This window comes from Narcine bancroftii, chromosome 3 (assembly GCF_036971445.1).
Source record: "Narcine bancroftii isolate sNarBan1 chromosome 3, sNarBan1.hap1, whole genome shotgun sequence".
Lineage (NCBI taxonomy): Eukaryota > Metazoa > Chordata > Chondrichthyes > Torpediniformes > Narcinidae > Narcine > Narcine bancroftii.
Window position 1 is genome coordinate 297,036,837 of NC_091471.1, and position 22,950 is coordinate 297,059,786.

A 22,950-nucleotide genomic window follows, 5' to 3' on the forward strand; every position below is an offset into this window, starting at 1 on the left:
TCTGGAAGATTCTGAACAGCGTGGGTGTCCAGTCCCGATGATCCCGGATAAAAGGTTAGGTACCTAGCAATTGGTCCAAATGGCTTAAAGCTAGCCCTATTTAAGAGCATATCACAGGACAATATATCCAAGCCAAATACTGAATCTGATATTACCCTACAATGTAGATTTTTTTAATAGAGATTAACAGTAAGAGAAACAAAGTTACACATCTGTGCTGTCTGAAGGATAGCATAAGAGAATTAAAACAAATACAGTACAACTCCGATTATCCAAAATTGGATTTTCCAAAATCCTCATTTATCTGAGTTTTTAAAAAAAAATTCAGATAAATGAGGACATCCGAAACAAATCAGAAATCCTCATTTATCTGAAAAATTTTTTCGGAGCCGAACTGACCTCGCAGGTTGAGAAAAAAATTCACCTGACATGAAATTAGAATGACAATTGTCCTCGTTTCCGGTAACTCCCTCCCCTCTCTCTTTTCATTTCTTATTTACCCTAGGATGTACTCGGCTTTCAAACCACGTGCTGCTGTCTCCCAGCCGCAAGCGGTCGGAAGAATCCCTTGTCCTGGAGCGTGGCCTCCTGGCAGCGGCAGGGATGTTGGGCTCCTGGGCAGGAGCGGGAACCTCAGTGGAGAGGTGTCGGGAATTGGCGGCAGCCAGCATTTTTTGTGAGAATTAAACATTATTTTCAAGCTTAAAAAGCCTTCCCTTCTTGTTTTTTTTGTTGTTTAAACACTGTTACAAGTGATTTGCTGTTGCTACTGGGCTGCTTTTAAAAAATGACCAGTTCTCTGAAAAAAAAAATGTTTATCTGACATAGGCCCGGTCCCGACCATTTCGGAGAAGAGTTGTACTGCAATACCAAGTTCAACTAAAAGTCATACGCCAGTTAAATCAAGAAATGATGATATATTTAAAGACACAGAGGAAATTGCCCATAGAGACATACAGCATCTTGTGAAATTAACTGTAGCCAAGCTCCACTTGTTTTGTGGTAAAGTCATCCCATTGATTTTCCTATTTTATTTCACAGTCTCAGTTACCATCACACTTTTTACCATCTTAATGCAATACACGCACTCCTAACTCTCCCTCTGCACAGTTATTGAAGGCAGCCACTTTTCCCCTAGCTCTGCACTACGACTACTTACTTTAAAGACAAAAATATCTTCATCACAATAAACCTTTTTTTTCGTCTTTCAAAATCATAATGGAGGAAGAAGCCAGATCAGAAAAAAAAGTAAATCAGACGTCAAAGAATGTGGCAGGTTTTATACGTGAGGTGCAATGAGAAAAGTAGGGTTGTTAAATGTTAGAATAAAGGAAAATATTGTTTCGTGATTTGTATTCAAATAAGTTATCAGTGCAGACCTGGGAAGAGAGGCTTACTTCAACAAGAAAGCAATGGTAGAGGTTACAGTGTACAAACTAGGTTAAAATGACAAAGAGTCTGACAGTAGCCAAGATTAGAAAGAAGGAAGGAAAATTAATATTTTTTTTTTAAATACAGAGGATCATGACATTGCTTCCTGGACTGCTGGGCCCAGGGAGTTGGCTGTGCTACCTCCCTCAGGGTCATGCAGTTTAATGGGCTTTAGAACCATTGTCTCAAGGCCCATTTGATTATCATGTAGCTTGCTTGTTTTGCAGATACAGCTACCTGTATTGCCCTGTTACTGCCAATTTAGAATAAAGATCTATGTAGAAAGCACCATGTAGAGCCTGGAGCTCAGCAAAGAAGAAAGTATGAAACACATCTGTCAATGAGGCAATGACATAGACAACTGCAAGATTACACCTTGATGTCCCTGACGGTCACCCTGCATTTTATATAGCATATCAAATACTCCAAAACATAAAGGTGATATTCATGTATAGGATACTCCTATGCTGCCTGCCTCTCCATTCATTATTTTCTGGCACTATAAGTTGTCTGAAGCATTAAAGAAAATGTAGGGTCGAGAGTAGTATATTTCCTTAAAAACAATTTAAAGTAAAAATAAGTTAAGAATTTGGGAATCTTACATCTTTGCCTCCCATTGCTTCAAACATCTTCTCCAGTTGCACTCGCACCTGCTGAATATTGTTCATCAGAATGCACGGCTGCAAAATATTAATGTATTAGTGATTAATTTTATAGTTACAGACTCCAAGCTTTACATAAAATGCTAACAATGGGCATAAGAAAATAAATAAAGTTCGCCACAACAAATTTACAATGATGTCTGAAAATAAACGGCAACTCTTGTGAACTCTTAGAAAATTAATATGCTTTTGTCAATTTATAATTTTTGATCCTTCTTTAAACATAGGGCAGGGTCATAGCAAGGTGCCGGGGATACAGTTGGAATGGTCGAGTGTACCTTACTTCAGTCTCCATGATGATTTTGAGGAACCTAAAAGCAGTGCAGTTGTACGAAAATACCAATGAGTGAATTGTGGTTTTCTGCAAGCCTTCTAGATTCCTGAAACATTATGCAGGACCTAAATTATTTGTTTCTCGACTGCACAATGACCTCCAAGGGAACTTTCAGTCAACTTTTGCTGCTGGATTTTCTAAACTTGCAGTGGAGAATGAAGAGAGGACATTTTTTTTCTTAAAAATGTCTAGTAAATAAGATGTAACAGTGCCATTTAATGGTAAAAACCATTAGTACAATGTTTTAATCCTAGAATGAACAGACATCAAAAAAAGAAACAGGTAAATAAAAGGGTGTCGAGATTAAAAGGGAGATTGATGCAATATGTGATGACATTGGACACTCACAAATAACTAACAGTATAATTTAGATGAGAGATAATATAATGCACAATATGATGAGATAATGATATGAAGGCTTATTGACACATATGCAAGTAAAACAGAGAGGCATTGAAATTCTTACTTGCTTCAGCCACACAAAGTAGTAAGATGCACCAACAATAGTTTTAACCAAATTACCACAATGCAGAGAAATAAATAAATAAATAAATATATTGCACACGGAAAAGGTAATACAGTACACGTGAAATTCATTTGTTTAGTTTAAGACATGTAACAAGAGCCAAAAAAGACACTGGTACCTCTGTAAATCGGACTGGCAAGAGGCAAAACAATTCTAAATATTGAAACTCTAAATTCATTTGTATTCATGTAATGGTTTTGACATCAGGATATTTAAGTCACCTAGAATATTGAGGCAACAGACATTCCCACAGAATGTTGACCAACACTTTCATTTATTGGTACTAACAGATCTTTGAAGCATAATCACTGCAACAACAGATGTGCTCAGCAAAGTTTTACAAACAGAAATGTGCATCAATAATGATCTGTTGATGTTTCTGTTGGTTGAGATATAAATATTGGACAAGGCTCCCAAAAGCAGGTCTGTTAGTGTCAATAAATAGGTAATACTAGTTAACATTCAATGGGAAAGTGTCTTTCCCCACGATTCTAAGTGTGCCCCACTAGGTACATTATACGGTCATTGCGTGGGCCAATTATTGGTTTGATCACACCCCTCCTGGAAACAGCAACCAATCAAGATGCCCAGGGCACGAGGAGTGACTGGACAGATGCCGTGGTCAGGGCAGGGACAGGGCTGGCAATCATGGGCCTGATTGGGGCTCTGTGAACTGGCTGATGATCAGTTCAATCGATTTGGGTGGAAGAGGGAAGTGCAAGATATTAGCAGCTATCTGGAAAGCAACAGGGGCCAGTGATTGGGGGGGGGGGGGGGGGTGGGAATAAGATAGTTTTATGGAGCTAGATGATGGGTAAGAGGGAGAGGCTGTTCTATCGAGGAAAAGGAAGGTATCCCCCAGAGAGGAATCCAATCTTCCACTTAGTTATGAAGATCTAGATTCTAGATCTTCAAGGAATGCCCATTTACTCCCAATGGCAACATGGGAAGCCTTGTAATGCCCCAAGATAGTACTTCTACTCAGCTACAATGCTCCACAATGTTCTGATAGTTTGATATGATTTGCTATATTTCTGATCTGGAAATAGTGATGTGCACATATTTATTTGCCTACTGGAATTTCTAGAATGATGCAAAATAATCCTAGAACAATATTGCCAAGTTTCATTCCATAGTAATTATATTTTGAGTCTCATTACACAAAAGTAAATAGCAATACTGTAGATGTTTTCAGTTCTAGGTTAGGATTTTAACAAAATTCTGGCTTCCAAAACATTAACCAATTGTTTCCTCTTATAGATGCGAAGAGAACTGCCACTTTTTTTTTTAAACCAATACTTCGAATCTAATCCTTTAGGGCAACAGAATATTAGAGTAATAGATTACCACTTTCTCCTTTGAACAGTACGATGCATAATCCTTAGCTATTATCTCAGCATACTGCAGGAGAACATTGCTGATTGTCTGAAAAAGAAAATTAATTTTTTTTTTACAGAACTTGATTTTTTTTGTACAAAATAAACTACATAAATGATACAAATATATTGATACTGGAATGCTGAACTGATGTGAAATTGATTTACCATATTCTTCAATAAATATCCAAAAAATGCAAGTTGGCCTGATATATGGATATTTAAAAGTAATCACAGAAATTAATATTTTAGATGTGGCCAGGAGATAGGTACTTTTTTTTCCACAATCTACTTGGTCCTGCCAAAAGTGAGACCTTTCTGGATAAAGTTGGAAACTTTTTTTTTTAAGAAGAACAGATTACAGGAACTTTTTTTTAAAAAGAACAGATTACAGGAATTAAATTTCCACAAAATCCAACGTTGTTTTTATGAGGTAATATTGTAGAGATAAGACCAACATTGAAATCACAAAGAATTTGTAAAGATTGAATTAGCAGTAGCAAGAAAATGTATAGCAGTAACTTTTCTGGGTATGGAGTGATGGAATGCAGAAATGCATAGTTATTACCCTTAAGATTACTTACAATTTAAGAAATAAATATGATGTATTTTTGAAAATCTGGCACCACTATTTCCAAACTATGGGTATAAATTTATAGATATTCTCCCTAAATATCAAGAATCCTGTTAATCTCCTTGGATGAATTAAAAATGTAAATGGTTAGAACTGTATGGTGAGCAGTGTCTTCTTGGCAATCAGGTCTTTCTCTTCATCTCTTCTTTTTCTTTGCTTCTTTCTTCTTATCTATTTCTTTCTTACTATATGGGGATTTACTGCAGGGGATTGGGTTGGAGGTTATACCATAATGCATAATTGAACTGATATTGATATTTGATTACTGTATTTCGTATTTTCATGATGACATGTATAGATAAAATTTAAAATATTTTTTAAAATGCTGTTTGCCAGACATTTTTCATTTCTAAGGCATTGAAAAGAGATGGGCATGCATGTAATTTAAAAGAACGCTAATTGTGGAAAATCAGTTGTGTGGTGACCAACTGCATTAAACCAGGGAATGTAATTTCTCAGGAACCGATTCTATTATTTAGTTCCAGAAACCAAAGGATCGAGATGTCTGCCCATGCAGAAGCAGTTCACTCAGTGGCACTAATGTAAAGTCAGGATCTTCCCATAAACAAGGTGGCGAGCTTAAATAAAGATCCGTAGGATGAATCTTCAGGAGACAAACAGAATTTTCACTCCAATAAGGCAGGAATCGTAGGCAAAAAGTAATTAAATTCTGGCCAATCGATAGAAATACACAATATACAGAGACACGACCGCAAGAATAATATGCATCATTTGATTTTGTATACGAAAGCCTCTTGATCACAATTCAGCTGAATTTTGACTAGTTTAATGACTTTACACAAATTTGTTCATAAAAACTCATTCTTTACCTTAGCAAATCTTGCCATATAGTGTCCCACTATTTGTGGATCCGGGCATTCAAGCTTCTTAATGATTTCAAAACTCTGGTTCAATTGTGAAAAGACATCTACCACAGAACAGGAGAAGAGGGCATGTTCTGATGTTTGCTGGAACTGTGGTGGTTAAAAAAAACAAAGTCAATTAACTTTCATCTGATTATTTGATCATAAATCTATTTATACAAGTTGTTTTCGACTTTGATAGAAAATTAGCAACAAGAGGAACCTTGATAAAGCAATTTTTAGACCAAGTTATGGACAAATATTTACTTGATCATAAACTTAAGTTACAGGTATACCCTGCTTTACGAAACTATAGCCTTCCCAGGAAACCTTTCACAAGCTGAAATGGCGTAAAACGAAACACATTCACTACTATTGGAGGCTAACTTCCGAAAAGCAAAAACCCATTCAAAAGTTTTCGTAAAAGCAAATTTTCGTAATTCAAGTTTGTCAAGTGGGGTATACCTGTATCTGGAAATTTTTGTCTGGCAGAACAGTCTCAATAATAACTATCAAAAGGACATTACAATGAGGGAGAAGCTTCAGGGAGAAGAACCAACTAGATTGCTCTTTCAAATGTAGTAGAGGCATGCACAGAAAGGCTCTTTTTGCATTAGTGTTTCCTCATCTGTACCAGTGTAAGAAATATGAGCAATTTGCACCTGCAATGGTAGCAGTTACCAATACTTCATGATGCAGAGAATACAAATTGTCTTACACCATCCTTCTTGTCTCGTTCTAGAGCTCCATGCAAGAAGTCTCGCGAAACCTCTTCATTCTCATCCAACCACTGTATAACAAATGGTTCAAACCATCTGTGGAGAAAAAGTCTCATATTTGAAACTTGTATTTTAAAAAATACATATATTACATTTACAATGTGGTTTCTAAGTTTTCTTCCTTATGAGCTAAGAGTCAGATACTTCCTGGAAATGAATTAATAATAAATGAAAAAAATTAATCTATGGTAATCATTAAAATTGAACTATTCAGCTTATTTCTGTTAAATTATTAAATTAAATTACTGCATTTTCAATGTTTAACAATTTTAAATAAGAAAGTTCCTATTATATACATTAAATGTGGAATACTAGGCAAAAAGAATATTGCAAATATATGGTGGGTTAGTCAGCATCAATAAAACTGACCAAAATGTTGTCTAGATTATTTATTAAGAACAAAACCATTTCAATCATAATGTCTTGAATCTAACATAAAAAGGAACAGTTTGGATTTTTCATTAGCCAGGCAAAGCTACTCATCTCACAACCAATTTTCCAGGTTTTCAAGCTGCTACTACCGCGGAAACTTGAGGTGAGCATTTCAGCCAGGGTGAATTGCAGAGGGTTCACAGCACAGACACAGGCTATGTGCGCCAAATAGACCATGCCTGCACGTGTCCAGGGTGAATCTGAAACTTTACCTCGACGCATAGTTCCTGATAGGCCGATTATTGCCAGCATTTTGTTTTTATTTCAAATGTCCAGCCTCCATAGTTTTGTTTTCATACAATTGGGTGTAGTTATGAGGAATGTGATGTCTCAGGTAAAGGCAATATCATTTAATTTGTTTTAATACAAGAGGAGGTATTTGTATGGATCTTCAAACAAGCATCTTCTCCCAGTATTAAAATCCTAATTGTTCTCAAAGGGTGTATACTGCAGGCTCAACCACCAAAGACTACTTTGCTCCAAAACCACAGGCATATCAAATATCAAGATGCATCTTAGTAAAACTTTTGAGATAACGACAACCAGTGCATCGGTGGCATCATGAAGAAAGCCTCTGCTTCCTCAGGGGTTTGCGGAGGAGCTAGTGGAGTTGTTCAAGTGAACCGGTACGGACTTGAAGGGCCGACATGGCCTGTTTCCGTGCTGAAAACTTTTATATGGTTAAGGCATTGAAATGGGCGCTCGTAGAGCTCGTCGAAAGAACCAAAGACTCGTTCATCCAAACCAAGGCTTTTATTAGCAAAAGACAGGAGCTCTTCACAGGTGGCCGACCAGTCCGGAATGATCCGACCTGGCTAGGGACACAACCCTTTAAGGCCCAGACAGTAGGCGTGGCTAAGCTCTCAGCCAATCGCTGTAAGCACAGTCTAGATATTGTAACTATATACATTGGTGATAGGTCTGTACTATCAGAGCGCTGAGACACCTTTCCCAGGACATGCACACTATGAATGCCACCTTGGAAAGATGCATACACCCTAGTCTTGACAATTCAGCACTTTGATTCACAATAGAGTGGCCTGCAGCTTATCATTGTGGGGAATTGGTGGTGGCTAATTGGTGGAATGTCATGGACGGTGGCCATCTAAGTGGTCAAAGTGGTTCATTTCTCAGCTTCTGCCCCCACCAACTTGCATCCAATAGGTTGCATCATTTTGAGAAGGCCGTCTGCCCCTGCATAGGTGCAGATGGAGTCATCTATGGCAGGGAACTTCTGGAATGAAAAACTCACAAGATGTTGCTCAAAGTTATCTCAGCAGTCAAACCAGGAATCTTCTCAGTCTGCCTATATTTCTGTTAAAGCATTACAGCACTTCCAGGAAGAGAAGGAGGCTATGTATTATCAAGTGTTGGTTTAAAAAGTTCTGACTTGCACAGTAACATTTTAATGACCATCTCTTTGTAGGAAGTGCCTAATATAGCCACTTCACTTCAGTGGAAAGACATGAACCAATGAAGACCAAACCAAAGCTGTAAAAGTCATTCATGAGTGCTTTTGGGATCAATTTGTTTGGGAAAGGGGCTACAGGCTGTGAAAGGATTTGCCCATCCATAAAGATCAACGTAAAAATCATTTATTTAACAAAAGTTGCAAACCATGCAAGTTTAACTCAGATTAAATGCAAAGTCAGTGGGTTGAAGAAAACTTTCAGATAAGCAGTCACTTATTTTGCAATTACAATTCAGCCTTGGGTTTGATTGTGCACAAATTTAACATCACCCCAGTATGCTTCGACATTTAAATGAGCCTTGGGAGTAATTTGTCTCACAAGTCATGGCCTTATCAACTTTTATTGCTATTTTTAATTATTTATTGCTTGCAAACTCATATTTCTTAATAGCTTTATCTCTTTTTTTAAATAAATGGCGTTAATTTACCAATAAAATGAACAGCTTTTCTATATTAAAAGTAATTTGTCTCTAGCCACCACGCTCTCCATACTCTGTCAGGTAGTGAAAACCGAGAGATACTGGAGGAATTCAGCCGGTCTCACAGCTTCCGTAGGAGGTTTCAGGCCTGAAACGTCAGTAATATATCTTTACCTCTTAAGAAATACTATGAGTCCGGCTGAGCTCCTCCAGCATTTACTGTGTTTTTACTACAATCACAACTTCTGCACACTTCTGTGTTTCACCCCAATATAAAACTGCTTAAGTAATGAAACTCTGGTGCGAATGTTTCCCTCAAAATCACAACTCTAGCCAAATACAGACCACGTTGGTTGATTCATTATTAAATTGATTCGAGGAATACTTACGCTGGGTATTCTGGGACAGAATCCTTGAAAGCTGTCAGGTCTTTTACATATTCATTGTACAGCCATTTAACTTTGAAGTGTAAATTCATATAATCTGCACTTTTGCAAAGCCTATGTTTATCATGTTCTGAAAGACAAAGAAAAGACAAAGAAAAGATAATTCTCAAAGGAATGGCAATGATTGTATATAATGCTTTGGTCACCAGAAAAATCTGCACATAATTTGAATTTTTTTTCACCAATATTAGCAATTGTATGATGCCTTTCATACAAAGAGGATATATGCAAAAATCACATTTTAAAGTGAAAATGGTATTTATGTGGGCAATAGTTATGCCCTTCTCCAGATTAGCAGATGTCATGGTTTAAAAAGTGCCTGGTATATTGATCCTTTACCAAAAAATTATACCATTTATGACCCAGTGCATTACTTTTAGCTTCTATTCAAAGTCCAGTAAATATATAAACCAGCTTTTTAAGAAAAAACATCAAATGTGCTTGAGCTGAAATTAACTGAAAAAAAATAGCAGCAATAAACTGTTTTGGATCTTACTTTAGTACAATAAAAGAAACATAGCCTAAATATCTCTATACCAACAGAGCAGATTAGAAAAATAGTTAACTCAAAATAATGTAGACAGATTTTGAAAACACTAAAGCATCTTTAGATTGAATCATGAGAAGTTTATAATTTTTATTTTAGGTTCCAAAATGCAGAGAAATAATTCATTAAACATTAGCCGAAATTTTGTTGTCATCTGTGAAAGAGTGGTGGCAACCACCGACCCGGAAAAAGCCTGACCGCAACAGCAAGGCTAGAGCGTACATTTCTTTGATGCAAATGTGAATGGGTCACTCTTTGATTCTTGGATGTGTGGGAGGGAAGTGGAGGCAAAAGAGGGAGAAGGAGTAGAAAGATGAGCAGTGGATGGTGAATCTGGTTGGAGGCAGACTGAATCTTTCTCACAGAGAGCAAATAGGAAACCAAAGCAGAGATAATTCTTATTTTAATCATAGCACAGAAAATGGAATGAAGTGTTGGGCATTCCAGCATTAAAGAAAAATGTTTTACGATAAAAAAACTGATTTTCTTTTGATGTAATGATCCAAAAACCAGATTGTTTAGCAGTAATTAGTACCTTGCTAAAGTACAGGTTACTTTTGACTGAAAATGGGTTTGGATTTTGCAATAATACACATAATGATCAAATCAAACATTGTGACGAACAGGCCATGAATTATAACTTTTTGATTTTTGCCTGCAACAGTATATGTGCGAACATCTTAAGTTTTAAACAGAGATAAGGGAAACACTGACAGTTTGGTTACATTTCTCATGATTTAATTAATTATACAATGAAGGTTAATCATTTGTTTATAGTACCCTGGGATATCCATCTTTCTTTCCTACCTAACTGTGACATTTTGAGCCTTAGTTAGAATAGCACAGGTTAAAACATATTTAAATAACAGAAGGTATCTCACAATGGTTGGAAGTTCAAAAACAGCACTGATGTCTACAATGTTTATAATATGAATCACTGCAGCGATAATTCTGTTTCATGAGAAACTGCTAGCACCTGATGCTTGAACCCTGAATTACTTGGACGTTGGAGCAGTTCTGTGATTTCTTTTAGAGTGGACGTGATAGTTTACATGTATCATCATTTTTGTAAATATTTGGATCAATCACCTCAGATCCTTTTGTGTGGATGAAATTGGTTAGTTTTCTGTCAAGTTGTTAACTGATACAACAATCTTCACTTACACTCCTTAATAGCACCCTAGTTACATGATTGACAAATAAAACACTCTTGGACAATATACCTGATCAAAATCAATGAAATCAAAATTATTTATTTACAGATTGCGATCAAGGCGCAGTATTGAACAACTAAAATGATATTTATTCTCATGGTGCATAATTCCGTGATCACAGAGGAGATTGCTTGGGTATAAGAATAATAAACATTAGGCAGAGATCGAGATCGGAAGATTTTATTCTAATTTCCTGGACTGAAAAGAAGGGAGAGCGGGTTCTCAGTAAAAACGTTTAATTGTAAATGCCTTTAAAATCTTGCACACGTAGCTGGGTAAGAACACATGAAATAATAGCAGGGAAACTGGAGACAAGAGAAACAGCAGATGCTGGAATCTGGAGCAACCCAGAATCTGCTGGAGGAACCCAGTGGGTCAAGCAGCATCAGTGAGAGAAAAAGGAATGGTCAATGTTGTGGGCTGGTACCCTTCGTCAGGACTGAGGCTGCTCAACCTGCTGACTTCCTCCAGCAGATGGTCTATTGTTCTGGGAGCAGTAGTTAGCCACCTGACCATTGAGCCTGCACCATGGCTGATCTGGCCATGGACTCAGTTCAACTTATCCGCCTGTTCCCCATTACCCTTAATTCTACTATTCTTCAAAAATCCATCTGTCTTAAAAATATTAATTGAGACGGCCTCGGCTGCTCTGCTTCATTGAATTCAACAGATTTACTACTCTCTGGGAGAAGCAGTTCCTCCTCATCTCGGTCTTAAATCTATTCCCTCGAATCTTGAGGCTGTGTCCCAGCCAGTGAAAGCAACCTCCCCGATTCTATCTTATCCATTCTTTTCGTAATTTTATATGCACCTACTAGACCCCTCTCATCTTTTTTTTAAAAAAACTTCAGAGAGTACAGTCTCTCTTCTCAGTACTCCTCAATCTCTCTTCATAAAATAACTCTTTCATTTCTGGAATCAACCTGATGAACCTCCTTCGCACAGTCTCCAAATCCAGTAACACCCTTTCTCCTTAGGATGAGAATGATACTGGGAATTAGAAGCGTTCACATGATCAGATATGCATGCCAATACTCCCAGTATTACTGTAGTATGGATGACTCAGCAGGGTACTCCTACTTGCATCATTTTTGACATTGGAATCACTTGGGCTGTTAATTGAAGTGAAAGCCTATTCCTGGTGTTATATAGATGGTACCTCAAGTATCACTTAGCTTCAGAGCCATTTAAATTACAGCTTGAAATGAATAGTATGAATGTGGGTCATCATTTTAATCTGTCTCAGGAAGAAACCAGAGTTCCAAAGTACCATTCTCAATCAGCCAGAAACCTATCCAATAAATTAGCTGATATTTATTGAAAGCTTGCAAATTAACATTCAGTTGCGAATGCAGAGAAAATGATCCATAAGCACCCTGCTAACTGATGTTTATCTGCGCATGTTATAGATTTAAAATTAATTGTATTGTGTTTTATACCATAATAAACCATTCCTGTGAATTCAAATTACTAAAAGCACTTAAGATAACCTCAACCACATTCAATGTACAGATTTTATGGTGTAGTTATTACTTACATGTATAATTTTCAAACTTAAAAGTCCCTAAACAGCTGAATTCATTCACAATGGATTTCTGGAAGTCTAATGGATTAGTCATTAATATAGGTATTACATTTAACATTCATAAGACATAGGAGCAGAAATAGGCCATTCAGCCCATTGAGTCTGGCCTGCCAATTAATTATGAGCTGATTCATTTTCCCACTCAGCCTCACTCTGTGGCCTTCTAATCAAGAACCCATCAATCTCTGCTTTAAATACATTCAGTGGCCTGGCTTTCACAACCACCTGCGGCACAAATTCCACAGAAATTCCCCCATATCTCTGTTTCAATCTTGAAATTATGCCCTCTTATCCTCGACTCTCCCACCACGGGATACAACCTTTGTACATCTACTCTGTCCATGCTTTTCAACTTTTCAAAACGTTTCAATCAGGGACCCCCCCCCCCCCCCCGCCATTCTCCTAAATGACTAAACGAGTACAGGCCAATAGCTTTCAAACACTTCTCATATGATAGTAACCATTTCAATTCCGGAATCATCCTTGTAATCCTCTCCAACATCAGCACATCCTTTCTTAAATGAGGAGCCCAAAATTGCCCAGAATTCTCCGTGAGGCCTCACCAGTGCCTTATAAAGCCTCAATATCACATCCTTGGCTCTTGTATTCCATTCCTCTTGTAATGAATGCTGGCATTGCACGTGCCTCCTTCACCAACATCTCAACCTGCCGCAAGATTAGCTGTTTCAAAGTGAAAATCATCGTCAACATTGAACAGCCTCCAGTTTGTAAAGGGGTTACCATATTGCAAGACATCTGGAGAAGACACACCAGAATATTTTAACATAAACAAAGTGAAATTTAAGAGATCTATCTATTCATGCAGAAGCAATTGCAGAATTTACATCAGTTATACAAGTAATCAAATCCATTCTATCTTCCTTTCCAGTAGTTCTTAAATAACTCAGTCTCCAGTTTCACCCTTCTTTCCTTCTCTTTAATTTCCATCTGTGGCCTCTTCATTCATTGTGACACTCTTTCATCCTTTGTTATGTTTCTTTCTCTTTTCACAAAATGTTTCCCCTTTCTTACTTCAACCCGAATTTTAAAAAAAAATGCAGGATTCAACAGCAATTTAAATGTGCAACTTCAAGTGGTGATCACAAGGTGATGAGCTGCAATTGTAACAAAGAATACAGCACCCAGCTCTGAAATGTGAGTGCACACTTTGATATTGAGAGTTAAACAGATAAGTCTGCAAATGCTGTAATTGTAGTGCAATATAGAAAGGTGATGGAGAAACTCAGCAGTTCCCCCAGCGTCTTAGGAAGTCGAGCGATGTAACCTTTGGAGTTACACTCAAATGAGTACGTATTTTCATGAAGCGCTCAGGCCTGAAACATTGGTTCTATCTATTTGCTTCCTAAAGATGCTGTGTGACCTGCTGAATTTCTCCAGCACTTTTGTATTTTGATATGGTGAGACTTTTTACATGAACACAGCAAATGTGATTTACAAAATTTAAACTGTATTGTTTAAAAACTAAAACGTAGTTCTGTGCTGACTAGGAGGAAATAAAAGATGAGGTTGTCAGTTGATAATCCCCTTCCAACCTGACCTCGCTCACACACAGCCAGGTTGAAATCTACCTGGTTAATGGAGCAGGCATTATACTGACAGTATCCACTTCTCCACAATCAGGAATACCGTTATTTTAAATGAAGGGAAAGATGTAAATTTTGTATCCACATGTCCCGACTTCCATTCTCATATTGCATCAGAGAGAAGCATTTCATAAAAGTAACTCTGAAAGATTAAATTTTCATCTAAATCCAATAAACCTCTTACTTCATAATCTCATTTCCTTACTTCAGTGGCAGCCATTCAGCACACTGAATCTGCATCAGCTCTCCCTCTTGACCACTTGTTTCCTGGAAACCTATTCTCTGTCGCATGTCCATTATTGTCCCTAATTCTCCAATTTCCCTGTGGGCAACTGACCCAACACACTTTTAGGATGTGGGACAAAACCAGAACACACAACAGAAATTCATGCAGTCACTCAAAGAACGTGCAAATTCCAGGAGGACAGCATTGGAGGCCAGAATTTCCCAGATCAGGTTTTTATTTCATATTTAAGACTACGTGGTGTTGAAATGTTTGAGCACGTCTTTGAAAATTTAGTGGTATAGGGCGACCAAACTTCTCATGATAAACTTTTAAAATTCATGTTTTAATGACACATACAATAAATTATTGATTTCTGCCTGCTTTAGCATTATATACAAATGCAACCCAGTGTTCAAGAGAAACAAAGATAAATTAATAAATTTTGGCTTATGAATCTAATATACATTGCTAGGCAGTTTTTGAGTACCCTAAAAAGGTTTCCAAAAACATGTACATAGAATAATAAAGACAGCAATTGCATGGGAATGCTGTCATCTGCATATTTCTCTCAACCCATACACCACTCCAGTAGGAAATATATAGTTAACGAATTCTGGCAATGCAGGGAATCCTAACAATGAATAAAGATGTTTGCTGACAGCACATTTTCTGGAAGATCTGTGGATCTGTCGTGCAATTATAGTGTGAAAATATTTATATAGGCAGTTTCCTTTAACTTTTTTTCCCACAAGTGATAAAATAGCATTTAATCAACAAAGATCTACATTAAAAGTAATTTGGTGTCAGAATCGATGATGTCAAAATATCTGCTGCGTTGTAATCTTATGTTGATCATTTAACTGAGACATTAAAAGCATAGGATAAAGAGAATGTCAACTTTTAAGTAGCAAAATGCAATCCCAAAAGCCTGGTCTCAATCTATCTGTATCCTTTTCCATGACTGATGCCTATTTCTAAGCACCTGCCCTCATCCTGAAAAGGCAACATGTGATACTCCATTAATGAAGGTCATTGAGACATCAAAAATATCTTGAAAGACATCAAATCCTTAGTCAACTCCAATTATATTTTGTAATATACTATATATTTCGGCGTACAAGTCGAGTCTTGAAACCCTCAAAAATAGGGGATCGATTTATATATGCCTAGATGGCGGTGCACATCTCTTGTCGTGAACCGGCCCTGCTTGTATCACCACGCTGGTGGGGCAGCTGCGGGAAGATGGCGCCATTGGGGCTTGCCGATTACCTCACGGCTGAGGCCACAGCTCGTGCCCCAGGTAACGGGATGACATCACCACCGTGCGGGCCGGAACTCCCGTTGACCTTGAAGGGGCACGCGCAGAATTCAAATAAATCAGTTCAACTGAAACCTCCACCGTGTCCTGTGGTGTGTTTCTGCATGTGTAGCCAGCTGCAACACCAGATACATTTTTGAGACCTTAAATTCAACTGAAAAAAAAACACTAGACACTAATTTGGCGTAAAAGTTAACCCTTGATAAACCAAACGAAACCAACTACAACAAATTTTCTTGCTACCAAAATATTATTACAAAGTTTTTATTGAAAAAACACATTTAGTATCCTTCAAAAAATCACTTTCGTTGTCTGAGGCAAAGATTGTGACAAGCACGTCCAGAGTCCCACTGTTTAAACTCTCATCATACGGGTCCCAGTCTGTATCTGATGATGCAGCTTCAGCTTTGTCGTCAGTGTCCCACAATAAATCATCTTCCATACCACCCATTGGATAAGAGATATCACACTTTTTAAACGATTTTATTAGTCGTTACTTTTTTAGTCGTTACTTTCACTTTATCCCATGCTTTGAGCACAAAGTCTCTCAGCACATCCATTGATGCAGCATGCATTGCTCTACCTTTCTTGATGCACTTGGTCTTTGAATGGCCTGTTCAAGCAGACATCTAGAAGTTGCAATCAAACCACCTGGGATAACCGCGATGTAAGTGCTAACTACTTTTAGTGTTCTCAGTTAAATGGCTATGAAACATATCCCAGACCAACAAACTCTGTTCCTTGGCCACCTGTTCCACATATTGTCTATCCATAGTTTTACACCATTTTCATCCATTCATCCTTTTTCATGAAAATGTACGAAAATACCTGCTGGGAATTTTATTTTGGGTTTAAGTTTGTGTTGGAAGATTGCCACGGGTCTTAACTTTGATCCGTCAGTCATGCACAATAACACCCCTGTAACCCAGGTCCTTTCATGGCCTGTTCTTCTGGTTTGCACAGTTTTCACACCTTTACATTCCACTGTTCTATTGCCTATCATGTCAAAATTCATGGGGGTTTCATCCAGGTTTTCAATATTTGCCAATGCAAACTGGTGTTTCTGCCGGTAATGTATAACTGGTGAAAATGCACAATTTATGATCAAAAGTAAACCACAAAATTCTGTGGACACTGGAGAATCTCAGCAGGTCAAACAGTTTCCTTTATGTAGCAAAGGCAAAGATACATAGCCGATGTTTTGGGTAGGGGAGAAGTGTGGGGTGTGGGGGGAGGGGTGTTGCAAGACAGGAGATGATAGGTGGAGAAAGGAGGGAAGGGACAGCAGCGATAAGCAGCAACTTTATGATCAAGATCTTTTGGTAGTTTCTGAGCAATTTTTGTTCTTTGTCGGAATACCAGATTTTTCTTGTTCTTGAAGGCTACTGTAGCTTCAAAATCTTTACTGCATTCTGGGTGTGTCTTTGTTCACTTCAGTGCAAATGCTCTTGTGAGAGATGGGAAAATTGATCTAAAATTATGAACATGGAAGAAACTAAAATTCATCAGTTAATGGCTGTAACCAGTACAAACAGGATAAGCTTGGGGGTTAGGATGCAGGAAAGCAGAGTCAGCACGATTAACATAAGAATCTTCTAGTCTTTGTGACAAGACCATAAGACTAAGAAAAGGAATGGTAAGGTACAATAGAATGTAGGAAGTTGAGGTAGTCTGGATCAGATAAAGGTCTCCTAGCCCTGGACAGAAGTACCAAGTCCTACATATCTAATTAGCTAACCATACACAGATTTATACATATGAAATTAGCCAACCCTAGATAGAATGAGTCAACTCCGCATACCAAGAGATTGTAGCCCCGAGAATCAGGAAGGTGTGAATAAGGACAATGACATGATGGGACACCCACAGGATACCCCCTGGTCCTCCAAGTGTACTGAAGCTGCACGTAGGCAGGAAGGATTACCTATGCCAAACCCATCCAGGGGGCAGAAGAATGTAAGGGGGAGGGCACTCTGATACTGAAATTGACTGTATAAAAGTTGGGTGAGCCCCAGTATGTGTGTGTATTCCCAGGGTAAGGGGAAGCACCCAACTTTGCATTGTTGTAGTAATAAATGTTCTTTGTTCTCAATTTTTGTCTCGAGCAATTTCTTTAAAGGTACATTAATTTCTAACACTCTTATTTATTTTGCGTGACTATGTAGCAATCTTGCCTCTGTTCAAGCATCCATGCTGTGATGTGATTTTCCAAGTCTGCCCCACCAAAGAGTCCTCTTCTCAACAAACATTGCTTCTTTAGTCTTTTTCTTAAAGTCTCTTCTTTCTTTCTCCAGTCTCTTACCAACTTCTCATATACATCAAATTTTCTTTCAGCAGTTGCTGGTTTTCTTGGCCATCTTGATCACTTTTAACTTAAAACTCGCTTCATACTTTCGTTGTTTTTCGGGAGGCTCCATGATAATAACCACCCTCAGGCAACACCCAACAACTCAGTGATTGTAATTTTTTTTGGGGGGGGGGGTTGACTTGTACACCCAATGTACACTTAAAAACATGAAAATGAGGCTGAAAATGGGGACCTGACATCTGAAGGTCGACTTGTACACCGAAACATACAGTAACACTGTTTTCCTTTTTTCTCTTTCTGGTAAAGGCATGCATTTAGAATCTTGTTTTTCTTTGAGGTAATTTTAAATTATTGTCAACTGCTAGTTCATCATGAACTGCAGACATCGCTTGAGCCCACTTCCATGTTTTCCTGATATATAATAAATAATTTATAAAGCAAAGAAGCCAAAATTATACGCAGTGTTTAAATAGACTACACATCAAACAAAATTATTTCACAAATGTGTGGAAAAAATATTGTGGCTTTGTTCTTGCAGGTAGATACAAGATTTTTCAGAAAGTAAATGAACAATTGGAACATAATTTATAAGATAAAATTATTAATAATACAACCTTCCATTGCATATTTCATGTCTTGGGCAAACAGGTTCCACATCACTTCTGCACTTATCTTTCCTACATTCAGTTCCTGTGGAAATCTAAAATGAAAAATAATAACATGAAGCAGACAGAAGTGATACTCAATGATATTCTATTGAAGTATTGCATTTACTACAAGATTGCCACAATTTTAAAAAAAAACATAGTTTCAAGATTTCAGTGTACTTGCGAGAGCAAGCCACCATTTCTACTTAATGGGATTGGCCGACTCGTACATCATTGAGAAAAACCCCACCCTTTTCTTTCTTTCAGTTGCAGACAGTAACTCGTGATGAGAATCACTTTTAGTGCTGACCATCCACTGGTCCCTCTGTCAGATCCCCAAGGCAGCCAACTTTCAATTTATTCCAAGCATCGTGGATGTATGGTCATGCTTTTTTGGTAGAAGGAATAAAGGCATAGATCAGCCATTAGTTTTGGCCTGGACCCTTTAGGACTCTGCTCAAAGTTTATAGGTCCCTTCCCTGTGAAGCAGTCATGGTTAGTTGATTTCTTCCACACTTCTCTCCTACCGCCTACATCAGGGGTGTCAAACTCAAATTCACAGAGGGCCAAAATTAAAAACTTGGACTAAGTCGTGGGCCAAACTAAATATTTAATGAAAATTTTCAACAACATCTGCATGTTTTCTCTTCTTTCAACATATGTAATGTTAAACTTTTTCTTAATAAAATAAATGTTTCATAATAGTTTTGGTTAAACTCTTTCCAGAAGAAGCATTAACAAATGAGAAATAAAATATTCAATAAATAATATTTCTCTATAGCCTTTAAGCTCCTTTTAAATGTATTTTTTTTCACAAGCCAACAAGTCAAAAAAATAACAACTTGCTTCAATGAAAATCCAATCTTTCAACTATGAACAGTCCAAAGTTAACCAAAGAAAATATTAATCCATGCTTAGCTTGATTTACTCTGATGCACCTGGGTCTAAAGCAGATACTTGGCATTTCTTCTTAGATGCAAGTTATCAAACTCTGGGGTCAGAGTTTGCCTCCCACCTGTCTTGAAAGGTCCTGTTTTCGGTCTTTCGTTTGGCCATTTTTCGTAAGGGGTTTATTACATGTGAGTTAGGCGACAGGTCGCAGATACTAATGAAAGTAAACAGAGGAGGTGGGGGCAATTAGCGGGCTGATGGGCCGGCACCAATGCATTTGCAAAGCATTCTGGGATTTGTAGTATTAGCTGTGCATGTGCTATACTGGCGCGGCAGCCAGCGGGCCAGCTCTAATACATATTTGATATGATCTTGCGGGCCAAATATAATTATATCACAGGCCAAATTTGGCCCACAGGCCTGAGTTTGACTGTGTGGCCTACTTAAACACATGAAAAATATTTTTGATTTCGGTCTGTGCTCCCCCAAATATGCTGTGGGCCCCCAGATGAGCCATACTGCTCCTGTTGGCACAGAATATTTTCTGAGTGGGGAGAAAATTTAGAAAGTGGAGGTCCAAAGGGACTTGGGAGTCCTAGTGCAGCATTCCTAAAAGTTAACTTGTAGGTTGAGTTGATAGTAAAGAAGGCAAATGTAATATTAGCATTCATTTTGAGAAGACTAGAATACAAAAGCAAAGATGCAATGCTGAGGCTTTATAAGGCATTGGTTTGATCACATTTGGGCCCCATATCTAAAGAAGGAAGGATGTGCTGGCATTAAAGAAGGCCCAAAAGAGATTTATGAGAATGATTCCAGGGATGAGAGGGTTAAAGTATGATAACCTCTGGACCTGTACTCACTGGAGTTTGGAAGGATGAGAGGGAATCTCATCAAAACATAGCAAATATTTGAAAGGGGTGGACAGAGTGGACATGGAGAAGATGTTCCCAGTGGTGGTAGAGTCTAAGACCAGAGGGAACATCCTGAGAATAAAAGAATGTCCCTTTAGAACATTTCTTCAGCCAGAGGGTTATGGAATTTGTTACCACAGGTGGTTATGGAGGCTGAGTTATTAGGTATATTTAAAGAGAGGTTAATAGGTTTTTGATGAGTAAGGGTGTCAAACATTATGTGGAGAAAGCAGGAGAGTGGGGTTGAAAGGAAAAGCACATCAGCCATGTTTGAATTGGTGGAGCAGGCTCAATGGGCCGAATGGATTAACTTTGCTCCATATGGTCTTAAGGCTGGATGTGATTACTGCCAGGTAGGTTTCCCTTGAAGTTACATACCATTCCATCTTGGAAGTATGTAGCTGATCCTTCTTCATTGAGTTAAAATCCTGGGAGCAGTTTACCTGATTGCATTGTACCTTCATCTCAAGAATTGTACCAGTTCTAGAATCAACTGATTTCCTAGATGTTCAAGGCATCTTAGATATCATAAAGACGTTGTTCACACCTATTCTTCTTTCAGTTATTTTTATCAAGGCAGATGGTTGACTTGCAAAACTGCAATGCTAGGCTATTAAACATATGCTTTAAGATGCAGTATATATTTTATAAATATATATATGACACAGCAGTTCTATTATCTGAAAACAAAGAAAGCCTTGACACATTCAATACTCACTGATTGAGGCAATGTGTGTATGAATTTTTGTCCTCTTCTATGATTGAAACAATGAGTGTGATAAGTTTAGACCAAAAGTCCAAATTTCTGATGCTAGGCCCTTGTTCTTCTGGAGGAACCTCTGCCTTTTTGTTCTGAAGAAGCAAACAAAAGCATGCCCTCTTTGTTTAAAGACACTTACAGATTGCCAACCTAAATATATCCATCAAATAAAACTTCTTATCCTTCAATGGTGTCCAATTTTAATTGTCATAGCTACCCAAAGAATAGATTTTTATATTCATTCTATAGGATCGTGTTATATAGAATATGAAGACCGCAAATGGCTTTTAATATTAAAAAAACCCAAACTGTTCGAGAAAGTCAGTGGGTCAAGTAACACCTATACGTGGAAAGGAATTGTGGATGTTTCAAGCCAAAACCTTCTATTTGGGCTGAAATGGACAGTATAAAGGGGGAGTGGTGAAACAGGAGTCAGTACGTGACAGATGGATCTTGGACGAGTGATGAGCCATGTGGGAGAGGGGATGGGTGGAGTTTGGAGTCATTGGCAAGTGGAAGAAAGGCAGCTTTAAGGGTACTTCAAACATCTAAACCATCTCATTATGGCTAATGGAACAGGATTATGCCACCACAATCCATGAAATAATGAATTATTTTATTGATGCAGGTGCCTTTCCAAAATGCCTGGATATTTTGATAAGAATGCTACAGTAGATTGTTTTTAATTTCATGTAAATGCGCTTCCGTTGGTCTTTTTCTGCAATAGTTTAAAAAAAATATGAGCATGGGCTGAAAGGATATGCTCCTTCCTCCCTAATAAAATCCAATGTGCACATATTCAAAAGCAAGCAGCTAAAGTAAAATTAAAGCTTCATAGAATTCTTTACTTTGTATCAAATAATGATGTTTACAAATATGATATAAACTTACTGGATCTGTCTGGTATTCTCTGCTGTATAGTTCATGGCAGTTGTTGAATATATATTCATATGTAGAATTCAAGCAAGCTTTGACACAATCTTTCACAACCTGACTGGCCCTTGGTGGGCTCTGCAACTCCTGGACCTAAGAGGATGAAATAAGTTTGAAGACATTACAACACTTTAAAACTGCATTCAGTTTTTTTAAAGTACCTCCATCAAACAAGCTTCTTAGTTGTGTCATCCTGTAAAATAATTTCATAATGCCAAGAAATGGGAAGAAGCTAAAACCATACCCAGCTAAATTTTCTTTCTTTTTACAAAAACTATTATTCTTACAGTAAGAAACAAACATAAATCATAAATCATGGCCTTCTTAACCTTTGATGCCCTGGCTAATCAAGAACCAGTCTCCACCTTAAATACACCCAATAACTTGACCTCCACAACTGCCTGTGGCAACAAATTCCACCGATTACCACCGACGTTGATTAATGCACTTTGGAGATGAGGCTATTATTTTTTTGGCCAGATGTCATGCCAACTGAACAACTTTCAACAAGTTAAAAATAACACACAAGTTATTTATGCTTGAAATTCCTAATCTTTTGTGCTGGTTGGTCAATCTTGGCAGACTAGCCTATAGCCAGTGGAAGCTCAGATACCATGTTTAATGTTATGA

General features: G+C 37.8%; 1 protein-coding gene across 5 annotated transcripts in view; it reads right to left on the reverse strand.

Moving 5' to 3' along the window:
- LOC138758958 (protein unc-13 homolog A) overlaps positions 1–22,950 on the reverse strand; it is a 290,629-nt gene that overhangs the window by 29,551 nt on the left and 238,128 nt on the right. For all 5 annotated transcript variants that reach the window (XM_069928638.1, XM_069928637.1, XM_069928635.1 and 2 more), the window contains 8 exons: positions 22,279–22,413; positions 21,346–21,479; positions 18,790–18,875; positions 9,317–9,443; positions 6,545–6,641; positions 5,794–5,937; positions 4,301–4,378; positions 2,034–2,111 (listed from right to left, as the gene is read on the reverse strand). In XM_069928638.1, coding sequence (XP_069784739.1) covers positions 2,034–2,111; positions 4,301–4,378; positions 5,794–5,937; positions 6,545–6,641; positions 9,317–9,443; positions 18,790–18,875; positions 21,346–21,479; positions 22,279–22,413 — 879 coding nt within the window. The remainder of the gene's footprint in view (positions 1–2,033; positions 2,112–4,300; positions 4,379–5,793; positions 5,938–6,544; positions 6,642–9,316; positions 9,444–18,789; positions 18,876–21,345; positions 21,480–22,278; positions 22,414–22,950) is intronic.